The sequence below is a fragment of the Brienomyrus brachyistius genome, chromosome 8 (assembly GCF_023856365.1).
Source record: "Brienomyrus brachyistius isolate T26 chromosome 8, BBRACH_0.4, whole genome shotgun sequence".
In the NCBI taxonomy this organism is placed as follows: domain Eukaryota; kingdom Metazoa; phylum Chordata; class Actinopteri; order Osteoglossiformes; family Mormyridae; genus Brienomyrus; species Brienomyrus brachyistius.
In genome coordinates this window covers 13,611,349-13,627,434 of record NC_064540.1, presented here as the reverse complement: position 1 = coordinate 13,627,434, position 16,086 = coordinate 13,611,349, and the positions used below count along the sequence as shown (strand labels likewise).

The 16,086-nt window shown below is 43.1% G+C and overlaps 1 protein-coding gene across 1 annotated transcript in view; it reads right to left on the bottom strand.

Moving 5' to 3' along the window:
• Positions 1-14,789, bottom strand: part of LOC125746983 (potassium voltage-gated channel subfamily B member 1-like) — a 50,399-nt gene extending 35,610 nt beyond the window's left edge. Inside the window, exons 1-2 of the mRNA XM_049021602.1 lie at positions 14,559-14,789; positions 12,825-13,492 (exon numbers count right to left, since the gene is read on the bottom strand). Of these exons, the coding sequence (XP_048877559.1) occupies positions 12,825-13,421 (597 nt within the window). The 5' untranslated portion in view covers positions 13,422-13,492; positions 14,559-14,789. The remainder of the gene's footprint in view (positions 1-12,824; positions 13,493-14,558) is intronic.
• Positions 14,790-16,086: the final 1,297 nt, after the last annotated feature.

Sequence of the window (16,086 nt, the reverse complement as noted above, 5' to 3'; positions counted from 1 at the left end):
GGCTGATTGACATGATATGACATAGTCTTATTTTGTGCATACCATCATTCATGAGCAAAGTTACACTAACACTCACAATAACTTGCCCGACATTCATTTTTACTGACCCAGGGCCATTGCTAATGTCCATGCATTAAATACATAAATACTGTGTTCACGAGATGAAGTATCTTCTGCAGCTGTCCCTTCCTTCCTTTGCTGCCATCAGGCACTGCTGCTTTAATTTTGAGGCTATTTGTCTCAAAATGGAATCAGGTATAAAAGTTTATCCTTATAATATTCTTGTGAAGAGGCAATGAGATCCATTAAATACTTTTTGAGCTATCATCTTCACAAGATAAAGTATTTTCTGCAGTCACCATTGCCTTTGCAGCTTTGCTTTATTTTGGTGCAATTTATCTCAGAATTAGATCACTTCCAGGTCTTCACCCATAAAATGCGTCTGAAAAGGGAAATCATGGAGAACAGGGGGACAGTGTTTCATTTGGTTTCATTCTTCAACAAACAAACGATCTTTGTATTTAAATTATTAAGTTGTGTCCTCCCCCACTTTCAAGCTCTCTCCTATGCCATTGCTTAAAATATTTTTTGGGTTATTATGCTGACGAGACCATGTGTCAAATCTGCCCTTGTCTTTGCTATCACTATGTGGTGCTGATTCAATTTGGCATAGTCTGTCTCAAAATTAGATCAGTTTCGTTATCTCCACCCACAGAATGTGTCTGCAAAGACTGGAGAAGATCTGTCAAACACTTTTTGAGTTATCATGCAAATGAGAAGGTGTCTGTGGTAGCGGCAGTGGACCAGTCCCAAAAGCACATGTATTCCCCATCTGGGTAGTGTAAAAACATGCACTTTTTGAGGAAGGACCGCTTCTTTCCTAATAGTCCACCAGCTCCCCTTAGTCTATTAAATCTAGAATAAGCCTTATTTTTTCCCATGGAATTTTTTCATGAGCACACGTAGCTTTTATAATATGGTACAAGTAATAAAATTCAATTCACTGTTCATGATCTCACAAAAATATTGGTACAAATATCATACCAATACCAAAACTCTTTCAGTCTTTTAGCTCCTTTTCACAGATTCAGCCAAAATGATTGTTTACAAAACACATGAGAGTTTTAATGTTATATCAGGCTTCCAGTTACACATTTTTAATGACCTCCTGGTTATATTTTTTATTCCATTTACTGCCTGCCAGATTTACCACATCTGCTGTGAAACTTGATTATATGCCTCATCTGTACAGACACAGTACAGATAGTCTTGCTGATGTTTTGTTTTTTCTTTCACTGAGGGAACACCTGCTATGGGTTGATGCTGAACTAGGGCACAGTATTTAACAGGGATGAGCATCAAGTTTGGCAAAATCAGAGTTCTGGGAAGTCAGCACAGTCAGTCTGTCCTCTCCAAGTTGTGGGACAAAACGTAGCTTCTCCATATAAATAGAAAACAATTCAGCAAATGCTGGTCATCTGCCATTTAAATAGATTAATGGGAAGCCATTTAATCCATGGCATCTCTCAGACATTGAGTAAACCTTAGTACAACATATCTTCATTAGAAAGCAGCCATTTGATGATCATTTAAAATGTGCCCTTGTGTAAATATGGATTGACTCCAAAATTTCTTTAAAAAGCTTCTTGTAACCAGACTACAAGGTTATTCTTAGCTGAGATTCTGTGAAGATAAAAATAGTTTGACTGAATAAGCAAGAAATCCATCCATTATTAATAAGCATTTATGCGCTGGCACTGTGATGATTGAGAAATCCATAAAATGGACAGGATGACAGTGCAAGGTTTTCACACAGTGAAACACTAACACCACAGCAAACCGGGCTAAATGAAGCCCATCGCCCTGGAAAAATGACATAACAGTGTTACTTGCCAAGTCACTCCACCTCCTTGGCTCAGAGATGGGAATCAAAATTCAGTCTCATTTAAAGCTACATTTGATTTAGCTCATTCTGAAGATGCACAATAGTGGTTCGGTGGGCAGCATTGTAGCCTCACGCCTAAAGGATTGGGTCTTTGAAACCCTTCCCCTCTCTTTCTAGAGTTTGCATGCTCTCCCCGGGTTGTGTGGGCTTTCCTTTATGCACTCTATCGTTGTCCTGCAGTCCAAAGACTCGGTGAATTGGAATCTTTGAATAGGCCATTGTGACTGATTATGCCATCATGAGCTGATATTCTGGCCATAGTTTACCTCATCCTACTATATGCACCCTGGACTGGAAAATGGAAGGTGGAAAAAAGAATGGATGCAAACACAGAAGTACCACCTGCTTCAGAATCCGCTCACATTTTGCAGGCTCTTATTTCAAAGGCATCATAATTATAAGATTTCCCCAATCTGTTTGTCTGATTGTAACTAATGCCAACTAATGAACGCCTAACAGAAAATTCTGTCCCATTTCCAAAATATATTTAGGTATAAAACCATAATTAGTAACACTGGACATTGGGATTAAAAGTTGTGTTATTGTTACAGGAGCCTAAATATTTTAAGAGATTCAAAAAAAGTACAAGAAAGTCTTCTTGTGGTTCAAGTTGGAATATATAGCTTACACTGAATTACTAAAAATACGAGAGATATTTAAGGTTACAAGGGTTTTTCTGGTCGTAGTGGAGAAGGAGACCTGGAATAGTGAGTGTGAGAGAGAACAGCACACTGCCCTCAGCTATATGAGTAAGACTCTTACACAGCAAGAAAATTATTGTGAGCCTGTGAGGTGAGGTGGTGGTGGTGGGGGGGCTGTTATAGATTTACAGCTGCTCATGGAGTCTTCCACTTGGCTAAGCTACGTCAGCACACACTACCTCAGACACACACGCACCGAGAGTCAAAGCAATAAACTGGCCTCAGACCTCTGGCTCTTCCCTAAATGGTACTCAAAATGTCTGTAAGAGGTTCACATATTAATTGAAGTAGAAGCTAAAGAGACAAGGCCCACGCAGGCAATTCTGGGGCAGTCCCTACAAATCCATCTTCAGGAAGCTGCCCCATTTCCACAAGCTAAAGAAAAAAAGGTGTAGTGCATCTATAGAGACTTATTACATTCAGAGGGAATCCCCAAACTTTCAAAATGCCACATGTTGAGATTCAATATAGTTTAACAACTGCCCACATTTAGCTCGTAGCTCCATAGCATGAGTATCACATTAGCTTCAACTTAGGGTGTACTCACACTTTGCCCGGTAGCGTGCCCAAGCAAGATTGCCCCCCCCCCCACCCCCGCTGATCAGCACCCACTTTTCACTTAACATTCTGGGCCTGAGCACGCTTTCATCATTACTGTGTGACTTTTTGCACAGCACAATGGAGTTCATGATTAATGTCCTTATTTTGTGGCTTATTTTCGTGTCTATGTTCCGTGTCCAAGTCCAACTGAACCATGCCCTGGCTCAGCCCCTTCAAGCAGGTACAGAGTAATCACACTAGTCAAATGAACTACACTATGGTGGTGCAATGTACTCAGGTACAGTATGTACTGGGTAGTGTGAGTACACCCTGAGAGTATGTACTGGGTAGTGTGAGTACACCCTGACAGTATGTACTGGCTAGTGTGAGTACACCCTGACAGTATGTACTGGCTAGTGTGAGTACACCCTGGCATACTGTACAGCTCCTGCACACCAGAAGATTCTTTTGCATTAAACTATAGCCAGGAGTGCCAATAGAGAATTTTGCCCCCCAACCTAGACCGATCCAATTATGCTTCTCATTTTTCTGTGAGATTATCCTCACCCCCCCCCTTTCAGCACCCCTGACAATAAAGACTGACTCTATTTAACTTGCTTTGAATTCCTCCCATAACGATGGCAAGCAGTTCCACATGAGATGGTGGATAAAAGGACATAATGAGGATTTTATTGGAAGGAAGAGCCGCAAGCACAGCAAGAAAACTTTCTATAACAATCACTGAAAGCCTGCTTAATACTATTCAAGCATCCTAAATGTTTATTGGCTAGTAGCATTTAACCATTAACTAATTATTTGTCAATTAGGCATTAAATGCTCACAGGTAATAGGCTTGTCCTGGAAATTCACCCCACTCCAAAACCACACCCCCCACCCTCTGTCAATAAATATGTACTCTGTCAAAAGCCTCAACCCTGACTAAATAAGGCAGCATTGGGTAACCATAGGTGTAATGTTCTGACACCATAAGAGCAGCTGGATTAGTATCAATGTTCCTCAGTTCTGAATGCACAGAACACAAGCTACTACACATGTGGACTGATGGCTGACCAGCAGTGTCCCTCTCACCCCTGCACTTCGGCTTTGAATGTTGCCCTTTCTCTGTGGACTTTGCATGTCTTCCCTGCGTGGCACAGGTTTCCTCTCGGCACTCTGGTTTCCGCCCACAATCAAAAGAGCAAGGAGAGTTAGGCAAATTGGCAGCACTAAGGTGGCTATAGTATGTGACTGGATGTGTCTTGCAGCACCACATTCATGTGTGCCTGCCTGCCGTCCTGTGCTGCCTGGGATGTGCTCTAGGACCCCACGGCCCGGCTGCCCTCTGCTGCCTTGGATGTGACCCAGGATCCCACAGCCCTGCCGCCCTGTGATACCTGGGATGTGCTCCTGGACCCCACGACCCGGCTGCCCTCTGCTGCCTTGGATGTGACCCAGGATCCCACAGCCCTGCCGCCCTGTGATACCTGGGATGTGCTCCTGGACCCCACGGCCCTGCTGCCCTCTACTGCCTGGGATGTGACCCAGGATCCCACAGCCCTGCTGCCCTGTGATACCTGGGATGTGCTCCTGGACCCCACGGCCCTGACGCCCTGTGTTGCCTGGGATGTGCTCCTGGACCCCACGGCCCTGCTGCCCTCTACTGCCTGGGATGTGACCCAGGATCCCACAGCCCTGCCACCCTGTGATACCTGGGATGTGCTCCTGGACCCCACGGCCCTGACGCCCTGTGATACCTGGGATATACTCCTGGACCCCACGGCCCTGACGCCCTGTGTTGCCCCTGGGATGTGCTCCTGGACCCCACAGCCCTGCCGCCCCGTGATACCTGGGATGTGTTCCTGGACCCCACGGCCCTGACGCCCTGTGTTGCCTGGGATGTGACCCAGGATCCCACAGCCCTGCCGCCCTGTGTTGCCCCTGGGATGTGCTCCTGGACCCCACAGCCCTGCCGCCCCGTGATACCTGGGATGTGTTCCTGGACCCCACGGCCCTGACGCCCTGTGTTGCCTGGGATGTGACCCAGGATCCCACAGCCCTGCCGCCCTGTGATACCTGGGATGTGCTCCTGGACCCCACGGCCCTGACGCCCTGTGTTGCCTGGGATGTGACCCAGGATCCCACGGCCCTGACGCCCTGTGTTGCCTGGGATGTACTCCTGGACCCCACGGCCCTGCCGCCCTGTGATACCTGGGATGTACTCCTGGAACCCACGGCCCTGACGCCCTGTGTTGCCTGGGATGTACTCCTGGACCCCACGGCCCTGACGCCCTGTGTTGCCTGGGATGTGACCCAGGATCCCACAGCCCTGCCGCCCTGTGATACCTGGGATTTGACCCAGGATCCCACGGCCCTGACGCCCTGTGATACCTGGGATGTGACCCAGGATCCCACAGCCCTGCCGCCCTGTGTTGCCTGGGATGTGACCCAGGATCCCACAGCCCTGCCGCCCTGTGATACCTGGGATGTGACCCAGGATCCCACGGCCCTGACGCCCTGTGTTGCCTGGGATGTGACCCAGGATCCCACAGCCCTGCCGCACTGTGATACCTGGGATGTACTCCTGCACAGGCTGCCGCCCTGTGAAACCTGGACTCTTTAAAATGGCCGTTTTCTACAATCATGTACTGCTCACCTGATATCATTTCCCTTCCAATTTCTTTGTGGTAATTTCTACAAAATCTTCCCTCATATTTCTTTCTGTGACGCTGTCAGCCGCCCTGAAGCCTCAGGTGACCTGGTGTTCATTACATCTACATGACTTTCATCTTTTCCATTACACCAAAGTGAAGCCTGCTCTTTTGAATTCGGTGCTAAAAAACTAGCATCTATGCTGGCTGACCTGACTAGATGGATAAATCCCTTTCAGCTTTTAAATTTCTGCTGTTTAAGACCCGTAGAGTGGATCCTCTGTTATGAGGCCTGAATATCCCTTAGACAAGAGCCAGGAAGCAGCACTAAGAAACCAGAGCATGCTGTAGATTTTATGCACGACCATCGCAATATTTCACATAAGCTGGTTGCTTCCGTGAAATGACTCATTTCCCCTGAGAATAAGTAGAAGGTTATGAAGTGAGCTTGTTAGCGATATTTCTGCCCAGTCCCAGGATACTCTTTTGGACTTGCCTTATTTAAAACACATTAAGATAAAACACACAGTAATTTCTTTTTGTGCACTCTCCAGAAAGCCTTGTGCTTGTTATATATACATTTCCGCAAACAAGACATCCATAATTAATCAGGTACAGCTGAAGGTACTGCAGATGAAATGATATTAATGTGGTTATGATGGGCGGTGTGCAGCTGTGTGGGTTCGGACTCTGAGACCATGACGGGAAGGTCACCGGTTCTAAGCTCATGGGCGGCACTGTGATTTCAGAATGGTCCTTAACTGCAGCCATGCGTTCTCATTTGTATGTCACTTAAAGGATAAAGGCATATGCTAAATATATTTATATATATTTAACAGAATGTGTTGATTTTGCATGCTATCACTCTGAAAGTGGATGAGGGGGATACCCCCCCCCCACCTTGTGTACATTCACTGGGGGTTATTCCTGGATGGATATTGACATCAGGGACCACAGACACTCCTCACTCTACTTCCCCTTCTGTGTGAATTCAAGCTTTATTAACGTACAATGAAAAATTAACCTGCTGCTGAAAAATGAATGGAATGGAATCTATGCCAAGGAACTGGCGGTTTTACGGATTCTGCCCTTTGATAAAGCATGGGAAAGCTTGCCTGGACTAACCCCCCCATGGGGCCCTTCTCAAAACAATTGACAAAATGAAATCAGAATGTCCTCGTGTCACGCATCGTGCACGTGAAGTTTCATAGGATCCGGTTGCCACTGAGCACAGAAAACAGAAGCAAAACCAGAAAAGCTTCTCTTGGTTGCAGTGGAATAAAAATGCCCGCAGTTACAACCATTAGAATTTATTCTCTTCCAGATCCGGATGCTGCCTTTCACTAGAAAAAGTTTATCAGCTGAAGCACACAAGAATGTGTGTGTTCACAAACACTCCAGCACAGGCCAGAAACAAAGGGGAGAAGCCGGCGTAGGGAACACGCAGCTCATAAGCCCCGCGACTCCCACAGAGACGCAGGCAGACCAATACAATGAAATAATATAATATATATTTAATTATATAAATGCAAATATCAAATATATATACCGGAATATCAATGGAAATATTTAAACAAGAATTGCAAGGGCTCTAGATTGTCTTTATTTACGCCTGAATATCGCTGCAGTGGTGTTATTGCTTCTGTGCCCAGTCGTTATTCTCCTAACAGTGACATGCTGGAAAGCACACTTTCAGAAGTGTGAAAAACAAGGCGAGATGTGACAAATATTGGTTGTGACGTCTTCCTGACATTTAGCTGATGGTGCGGGGTACAGTCTGGCCACTGGAGCAGTTAGAGATGAGCAGGCTGGAGACGAACATAGACGTGGATCAGGCAGCGATTAGGCCACCTAAAGTGACAACTTCCCCTCGAACTGAAGTACTGTTTCTAGAATAGAAAGGACTTTCTGGGAACGGAAAGCTTGTGCACCATGTTTAGTCTCCACCCCTCAGAGGTTCATTAATGCCATTTCGTTTTGTTTCAAGTCAGACATTCTCTACACAGCCGCCTTTATTTCCTAACGCACAGTGACGTTGCCAAGTAACCACGTCTTTCACTCGCATTTCCAGCTGTGCTATCAAAGCCCCCATCTGCTCCCGTACCTCTTCAAACAGAGTCGGCCTCAGTTAAACAGAGAGGACAAACACATTTTCCACGTGCTCTCTTGCTGTGCTGTGGTAATTCCCAAAGAAGAGTAATTAGCAAATGGAGCTCATTCTAAAAAGACCGTTATTACAGATTTCAGTTTTACTATTGCTACTGACAAGATTTAGGTTTCAAGCTCAATTTCTCTGTCAAAACACCTTCTTCTCTTATGAATTAACAATCCTTAATATAGTTAGTATTTACCTTAAGATTTACCTTAAGATTTTTTATTTATTGCTTCTGGGAAATCGTATATCCATATATTTGCCTGTGCAAAAAAGAACATGATTTATTACAGGACAGATATGAACAAAAAAAAAAAGTGGCACACCATTGTAAAGTAAGCATACGATGGAAATGTAAGAAATTTTGGAATGGTTTTTGTGAATAGCACTAGGAAAATCTGAGCCGTTCTTGAGCGCTAGGTGATAGCCAGTAATTTACAGCAGACGGACGGAACTCTACAAGCACAAAAAGAGGGTTCCTCTATTGATCTAAAATAAATGGCTAAATATAGTTCTCGTAAGTGCTACTGTTGATGAAATGGCATAAAACAAGCTGTAATTCACATCAGTAAGACAGTGGTTTGGCAGAGTTGCTGTAGCTCATTGTTATTGTGTGTCAGGGGGCTGAGTGGACCAGCAAATTATTCCTACCCAGGGGTGAAGGGGGGCATGGATACCCTGGCAGATTCTGGGGGTCCAGTATTTTGCAGGGGCCCTTGACTACATAAAATTATACAATGCAAGGGGGGCGGGGGCCCAAGGTAACATTTTATAAGGAAGACCAGAATGTCTAGCTACTCCCTTGTTCCCACAACAGACATTCAGACAAACCAGCAAAGACATTCAGATAAAGCAGCTGAGCAGTGAGCAGTGTCCCTGCCCAGTGATGAACAGATCAAATCAACACACACCCAAGAATCCAGTTTCAATTGCAGCTGCGCTACGTTTAATGTCCGTGGCCCAGAGGATGAAAAACTGTCCCAGTTCTGTCAGATGGATGTCTGCCGAAGATGACCACTTGTGAATTGAAGTTCAGCGCTGGCATATTGGGAATCCTGGCCAGATTGAGTTTTGGGCAGCGGGCTGTACAGAAGGACAGGCTTAAAGTAAAGTGTCAGTAATGAGGCCACGTGTACCTGAGGGTACAGTGTCAGGTGTGGCACCCTGTGCTGTCACACTATCTCCTCTCAGCAGTTTTCTCCATCCTGAATAATAGTCTGTTTCTGAATATGTGACATGATGAAACACGTTATGCAGACAATCTGCAGAATGACATATATATCCTAGGACACTGTCTGTATATGCTAGGACACTGTCTGTATATGCTAGGACACTGTTTTTATATGCTAGGACACTGTCTGTATATGCTAGGACACTGTCTGTATATGCTAGGACACTGTCTGTATATGCTAGGCCACTGTCTTTATATGCTAGGCCACTGTCTGTATGTGCTAGGACACTGTCTTTATATGCTAGGACACTGTCTGTATGTCCTAGGACACTGTCTGTATATGTTAGGACACTGCCTTTATATGCTAGGACACTGTTTGTATATGCTAGGACACTGTCTGTATATGCTAGGACACTGTTTTTATATGCTAGGACACTGTCTGTATATCCTAGGACACTGTCTGTATATCCTAGGACACTGTCTGTATATCCTAGGACACTGTCTGTATATGCTAGGACACTGTCTGTATGTCCTAGGACACTGTCTGTATATGCTATGACACTGTCTGTATATCCTAGGACACTGTCTGTATATGCTAGGACACTGTCTGTATGTCCTAGGACACTGTCTGTATATGCTATGACACTGTCTGTATATGCTAGGACACTGTCTGTATATCCTAGGACACTGTCTGTATATCCTAGGACACTGTCTGTATATGCTAGGACACTGTCTTTATATGCTAGGACACTGTCTGTATATCCTAGGACACAGTCTTTATATGCTAGGACACTGTCTGTATATCCTAGGACACTGTCTTTATATGCTATGACACTGTCTGTATATGCTATGACACTGTCTGTATATGCTAGGACACTGTCTGTATATCCTAGGACACTGCCTGTATATGCTAGGACACTGTCTGTATATGCTAGGCCACTGTCTTTATATGCTAGGACACTGTCTGTATATCCTAGGACACAGTCTTTATATGCTAGGACACTGTCTGTATATGCTAGGACACTGTCTGTATATGCTAGGACACTGTCTTTATATGCTAGGACACTGTCTGTATATGCTAGGACACTGTCTGTATATGCTATGACACTGTCTTTATATGCTATGACACTGTCTGAATATGCTAGGACACTGTCTGTATATGCTAGGACACTGTCTGTATATGCTATGACACTGTCTTTATATGCTATGACACTGTCTTTATATGCTAGGACACTGTCTGTATATGCTAGGACACTGTCTGTATATGCTATGCCACTGTCTGTATATGCTATGACACTGTCTGTATATGCTAGGACACTGTCTGTATATCCTAGGACACAGTCTTTATATGCTAGGACACTGTCTGTATATGCTAGGACACTGTCTGTATATGCTAGGACACTGTCTGTATATCCTAGGACACTGTCTTTATATGCTAGGACACTGTCTGTATATGCTAGGACACTGTCTGTATATGCTATGACACTGTCTTTATATGCTATGACACTGTCTGTATATGCTAGGACACTGTCTGTATATGCTATGACACTGTCTTTATATGCTATGACACTGTCTTTATATGCTAGGACACTGTCTGTATATGCTAGGACACTGTCTGTATATGCTAGGACACTGTCTGTATATGCTAGGACACTGTCTGTATATGCTAGGACACTGTCTGTATATGCTATGACACTGTCTTTATATGCTATGACACTGTCTTTATATGCTAGGACACTGTCTGTATATGCTAGGACACTGTCTGTATATGCTATGACACTGTCTGTATATGCTAGGACACTGTCTGTATATGCTAGGACACTGTCTGTATATGCTAGGACACTGTCTGAGATGTACACTGCTGGTCTCTCCAGCCACTCTCACAAAATGAGAATTCTTCAGGGTATCAGCACCCCCTACTTTACAGTACTACTGTCTCCTTCCTGAGTGCCTTTACCTTTTCCCACAGTTCCCACAGCTCCCACACTGCAGCACAGCTCATCCTTGTGCATTTCTGCTCCTCTATTCTCACTCAAAGTGTCATATGTGCAGCAGCTCACTTCAGCAGAAAAATCATTACTTTGTACAAATATCTAAAAATGCCCCCTCCCCTACCATGAAAGTTGAATCTTTGCAGGGGATTAGCTGGTTTTGTAATACCTGCTGTGTTCGGCCAATATAAAGCCTCTGCTTGACAGACAAAAAGAAAAACATTTTCACCACTTCCCAAACATCTCTGTATCCACACAATTCTTTCTCAACTAAAACAATCCCTCAAACAACCCCTCTGATCACAACTGCCTGCTACTTGATTACTGCCCTTTTAATACTCATAATAGAAATTCTACTTCATTTTTTTCAGATTATATACAGTTTCTATCCCTGCGCAAACACCTTCATATTGGACTGCTGATGATCTTGTGGTGCACCGATACCAGCAAATCAACGCATAACACAAACAAAGATAAATAATAAGCAACTGAAAATATTAAGTACAGAACAATACAATTATAACTGAACCAGTAATTCTGGTGAATCTAGTGGAAAATTCATTTGACACTTGAAAAATCTTTTGAGTCGAATGTTATTTGCCAAAATAAACCAAGGAATCAATATAAAAAAATTAACCTTTCGACAGTGTATGTCTCCCTCTGTTTCAATATATACGTCATAACTTTCCAGTCAGGATGGAGACAATGTCTTGAAGGTTGCCAAGACAACCTCGTTCGTCAGAGGCTTCTGTAAATAGCAAACTAGATATGTTCAAGATTCTACACATACGTACTGACATGTGCCCAAATAAATTCAAATTAAGCCAGCAGGTGTCAATTTTGCGCCTCAGTAATAATATTGATATTGGTAATGATATCTATACTAATTATTCAACATAATTTATATTACAAAGGACTTCAGCATTCAGCATCATTCAGTAGTGTTACGAATCATTTTAATCTACGTCTGCATATGAAATGCACAAATAAATGCGCCATGCCTATGCATCTTCAGAACACACATACAGCTTATATATGGCTAAACTATCTATATAACTCTTCTATTCTTATTCCCATTTTGTATATGCACCTGATTATTATTGCCTGTAAAATGCCCGTCACATGCCGGCATTGCAAGTTCCTCCCTTCTCCCTACACACCACTAAATGAATAAACAGCGCTGAATATAAACAAACTGCGATGTAATGAAATATAAATGACAGTCATCTGGAAAGCAAAAAGGTGCCTGTTATACGGCCACGTGCTCACTTGCGGTGAATCATCTTCCCGCGCAGGAATAATTACGCTTTCGTGGACCTTCAGACGGTTTAACCTTTAAACGTTTAAGTGATTATTCTTTTTGTTTGCGCACTAGTTCCCTAGTGAATATAACCTACAGATGTGGGTCATGCAGCCCAAAAAGTTACAGAGAGATCTTTAAACTTATATTCTCTAAACATGGGGCCGCAATTGTCACTGGAAACATTTTGGTTAATAAATCCCCGTTGAGAACATTTGTTGTGGTTTCAACTGCACAACTTACATTGATAGGATAACAACTGCCACATATATAGAAATGATCAAGGGCATAGGAACTGTGGGAACTGAATTTTCCATTTGTATGTATTTCAGTTATAAAGTCACCCCCCAAAGCAAAAGACATACTGCCCTCCTACCTTTGCTGCAAGCGATGAACTTGGCTTTTCGAGAAGATCCCAGAGTTTCTTTCGTTTCTCTGCACAGCACGTGTTGTCGAACTCTTCCCCCTCCCTTTCCCTTAGAGTTTCCGCCTCTCGCTTCAGCTCCTCGTTCATCTGCTCCTTCTTCTGATGGTACCGAGCCTGACAGCACGACTCCAGGTATATCTCGTCAATGCCCCAGTAGTCCAGCTCTTGACTAAAGGACAAGGCGCACATTTCTTCCATCATATGCAACTTACCCGTGCGATAAAAATTTAGGATGGAAGTGAATGCGCCTGGGTGCCTGTCAAAAAAATACTCATTGTCCTCCAGAGAGTAATCATCGCATATTTCGATTAATGAGTCATGGGTGTTGCAATCTCGTAGCTTTCCTAGTCTCGTGCGGGGTAACCTGTCCAGCGTTCTCCACAGAACTTCATGCAGAAGTCCCCCGACATTAAGTTTGACTCTCCGAGTACCCGCCTTGCGTCGCAGAATTTCCACCGGCTCTGGGGGCAGAGAAGAAATCGATCTTGACCCGGATTTATTCATCCTCCCTAAAAAAGTATTTTCCACAAGGCTGGAAAAGTTCATGCAGTCCTGAAGACTCTATCCGGGAGGGATTTACCGTCTACATTTGATTTCTCTCTCCTCCATTCTTGCGCCTGGGAGGTTAGACAAAAGACATCAAGTCTAAAATGGTGACAAAACCCACATGAACACTTGAGAAGAACATTCGTACTAACCGGAGAAAGGAATAGATAATTCAATCGGGTCTAAGTCACAAAGAAGGTCTACTGTACAAAGTTCTTGGGAAAGGAAGACTCTCTAGTTTGGAGCGCTGTCCAAGGAAGCAGTGCTGAAATCGCCGCTGTCACTCTCAGAAACGATAACATTTATACACAGTTGTAAATTCTCAGTTCTGAAATCAATTACGACCTTTAATTAAATATAAGTCGCTCAGCATATATTTATTCATTCAGAAAGTTACAATAAATCGAAGGTGATCATGGAGATGGTAACCTGTCCGAAACTGGAGATACTGACAAAAAAAACGATAACGATAAATAATTGGCTATTGTACCGTAGCGTTTAAAGTCAACTGAATTCAATTGAAAATGACAATAATGGACAATTGAAGCAATGCACTGTGAATTTACGTATTCAACCTCTAATGCATACAGAAAATCCTTCAGCCATAAGTGACTTTTAAGTTTAACGCACAACCATATTGAGATGGTTATACGCCAGTCTTATTGTTTGTATAGCTATTTTAATTTACGCTCAAATGTTTCATTAACCCGAACATTATCAACGAGTTTCTAAGCAAAACAAATCTTCGTGTCTCGCCTTAAAGTACAATATCTTATATTATAGAATAATAACAGTGACACGCATAAAGCCAATGGTCAGTGTAAAAAGTGGTAGGTAAATGTACATTTAATTAATATATAAACGAGCCAACGTCCTCTTTAATGAGGAGAATAACCGGTAAGCGTTATTTGCATTGCTTAAATTACAGAGGAAGCTGTATTAGTTAAAATGCTCTAATTTGTTGCTTTCCAGAGAATGTGATAGGGACGACAAATGTTTTGATGGGCAAGTCCGCACACCTCACAGGATTGTACAGTTTGTTCTATTATTTCGGCAAAGAGAAGTCAAGCAAATTACCTCGCTTGTACAGACTATTTCCGACAGAAAATCATCTTCTGAAATTACATAATTACGTACCTTTATTGCGACCTGGAAGAAAGCATAAAACCACTCCAATGGAAATAAATGTGGAAAATCGTCAATGCTTTATCGCGCGTATTCCATGTGCTGTCTCTGTCATTTTGGGAAAGGGGTTTTAAAAAGCCTGCATCTCGTAGTCACATTTCCTCTCTGTGCAACAATAAAGATCAACAAGTATGTCGGGAATCCATATGATTTTCTATACCGGATCGTGGAGTCGCTGCATGGAGGGTGACAAACCGGAGGGGTTCTGCTGGGGGAGGGGGAGTGGAAGTAGGGAGGGATGAATAGAGGATGAGAGGGGAGGGGAGGAGAGGGGAGTCTCGTGGTGAGTCCGCCGACGGGCTCCAGCACCACCACCGGCATATTTAACTCTTGCGGTTGGTATGTGCTGGGCTGCGCACGGATCCACACCCCCCCCCCCCCCCCCCCCCCCGGTTTGGCTAAGCAAATCGTGGCATTTCCCCTTGCTTCATAATCAGCACAGTCCTTTTGTGTACTAGAAAAAAGCCACATGTTTGATACTTGCCCTAGACGATCCAATAAACATAATGAGCAATAAACAGGGACGCGAAAAGAAAGCATGAAAGCAAGCAAGCACAATATATGGGCTACATAAGAAGCATATTTATAACATAATTAAGCGAATAAATTGAGTAATTATGGAATAGTTTAATAGGCGTATTGTCCTTACAAGGCTGATGAAACGGTGAAATTGTATGTAGGCCTATGAAATAACATGCCTAGCAGAATTTTACTTCATGACAGTGAACCACAGTTCACCGTATACAGTAACATTCACGGTGACAAACACATCATGTAAACATGACATAACTCGTCTTTTACGTCACTTATTACTGACGCATACTTGGGTGTAGTAAAGACAGGCGTGTAGCATTTCATTACTATACATATTCGTCGTACTAACATACCATGCCTTTGGTAATGCAATACTTTGGCAATGTAGACATATTACATTCATACTATGTAGGCTGAGAGTTAAGGGATGATTTATCGCAACAAGAATAAATGTTGAGAAGGAAATTTGAAAAAGGTATGATGTACAGTATACTATATATATATATATATATATATATATATATATATATATATATATATATATATATATATATATAGTACAGTGTATATATAGGCCTAAGATATGGAACCGTTCTACATCTTAGGAGCATTTGGCCGATTGCAACGTTTTTCTTTCAAGATGAATATTGTAACGGGATGTTTCTTCGGAACTGTTTCTTCCAAGAGACTGTTTACTTTGGCTACAAGAAGGGGAGGAAGTAGCAGCCTAATTTAGATAGCAGTTTGTTAATACGAAGAGATTTCAGGTGGCAGCGGGTGAATAGATGAGAAATGCTAGAAATATGTATAAATATTGTCAGCTAAATTATCAGCTTATTAATACATGTTTATGTTTTACATGTGCCGTCCTATCCGTTACTCTGCAGGATATGTAAAGTTGCTGGACCATCTGAGTAAGACCTGACTCTTCCCAGGACGCTGCTAA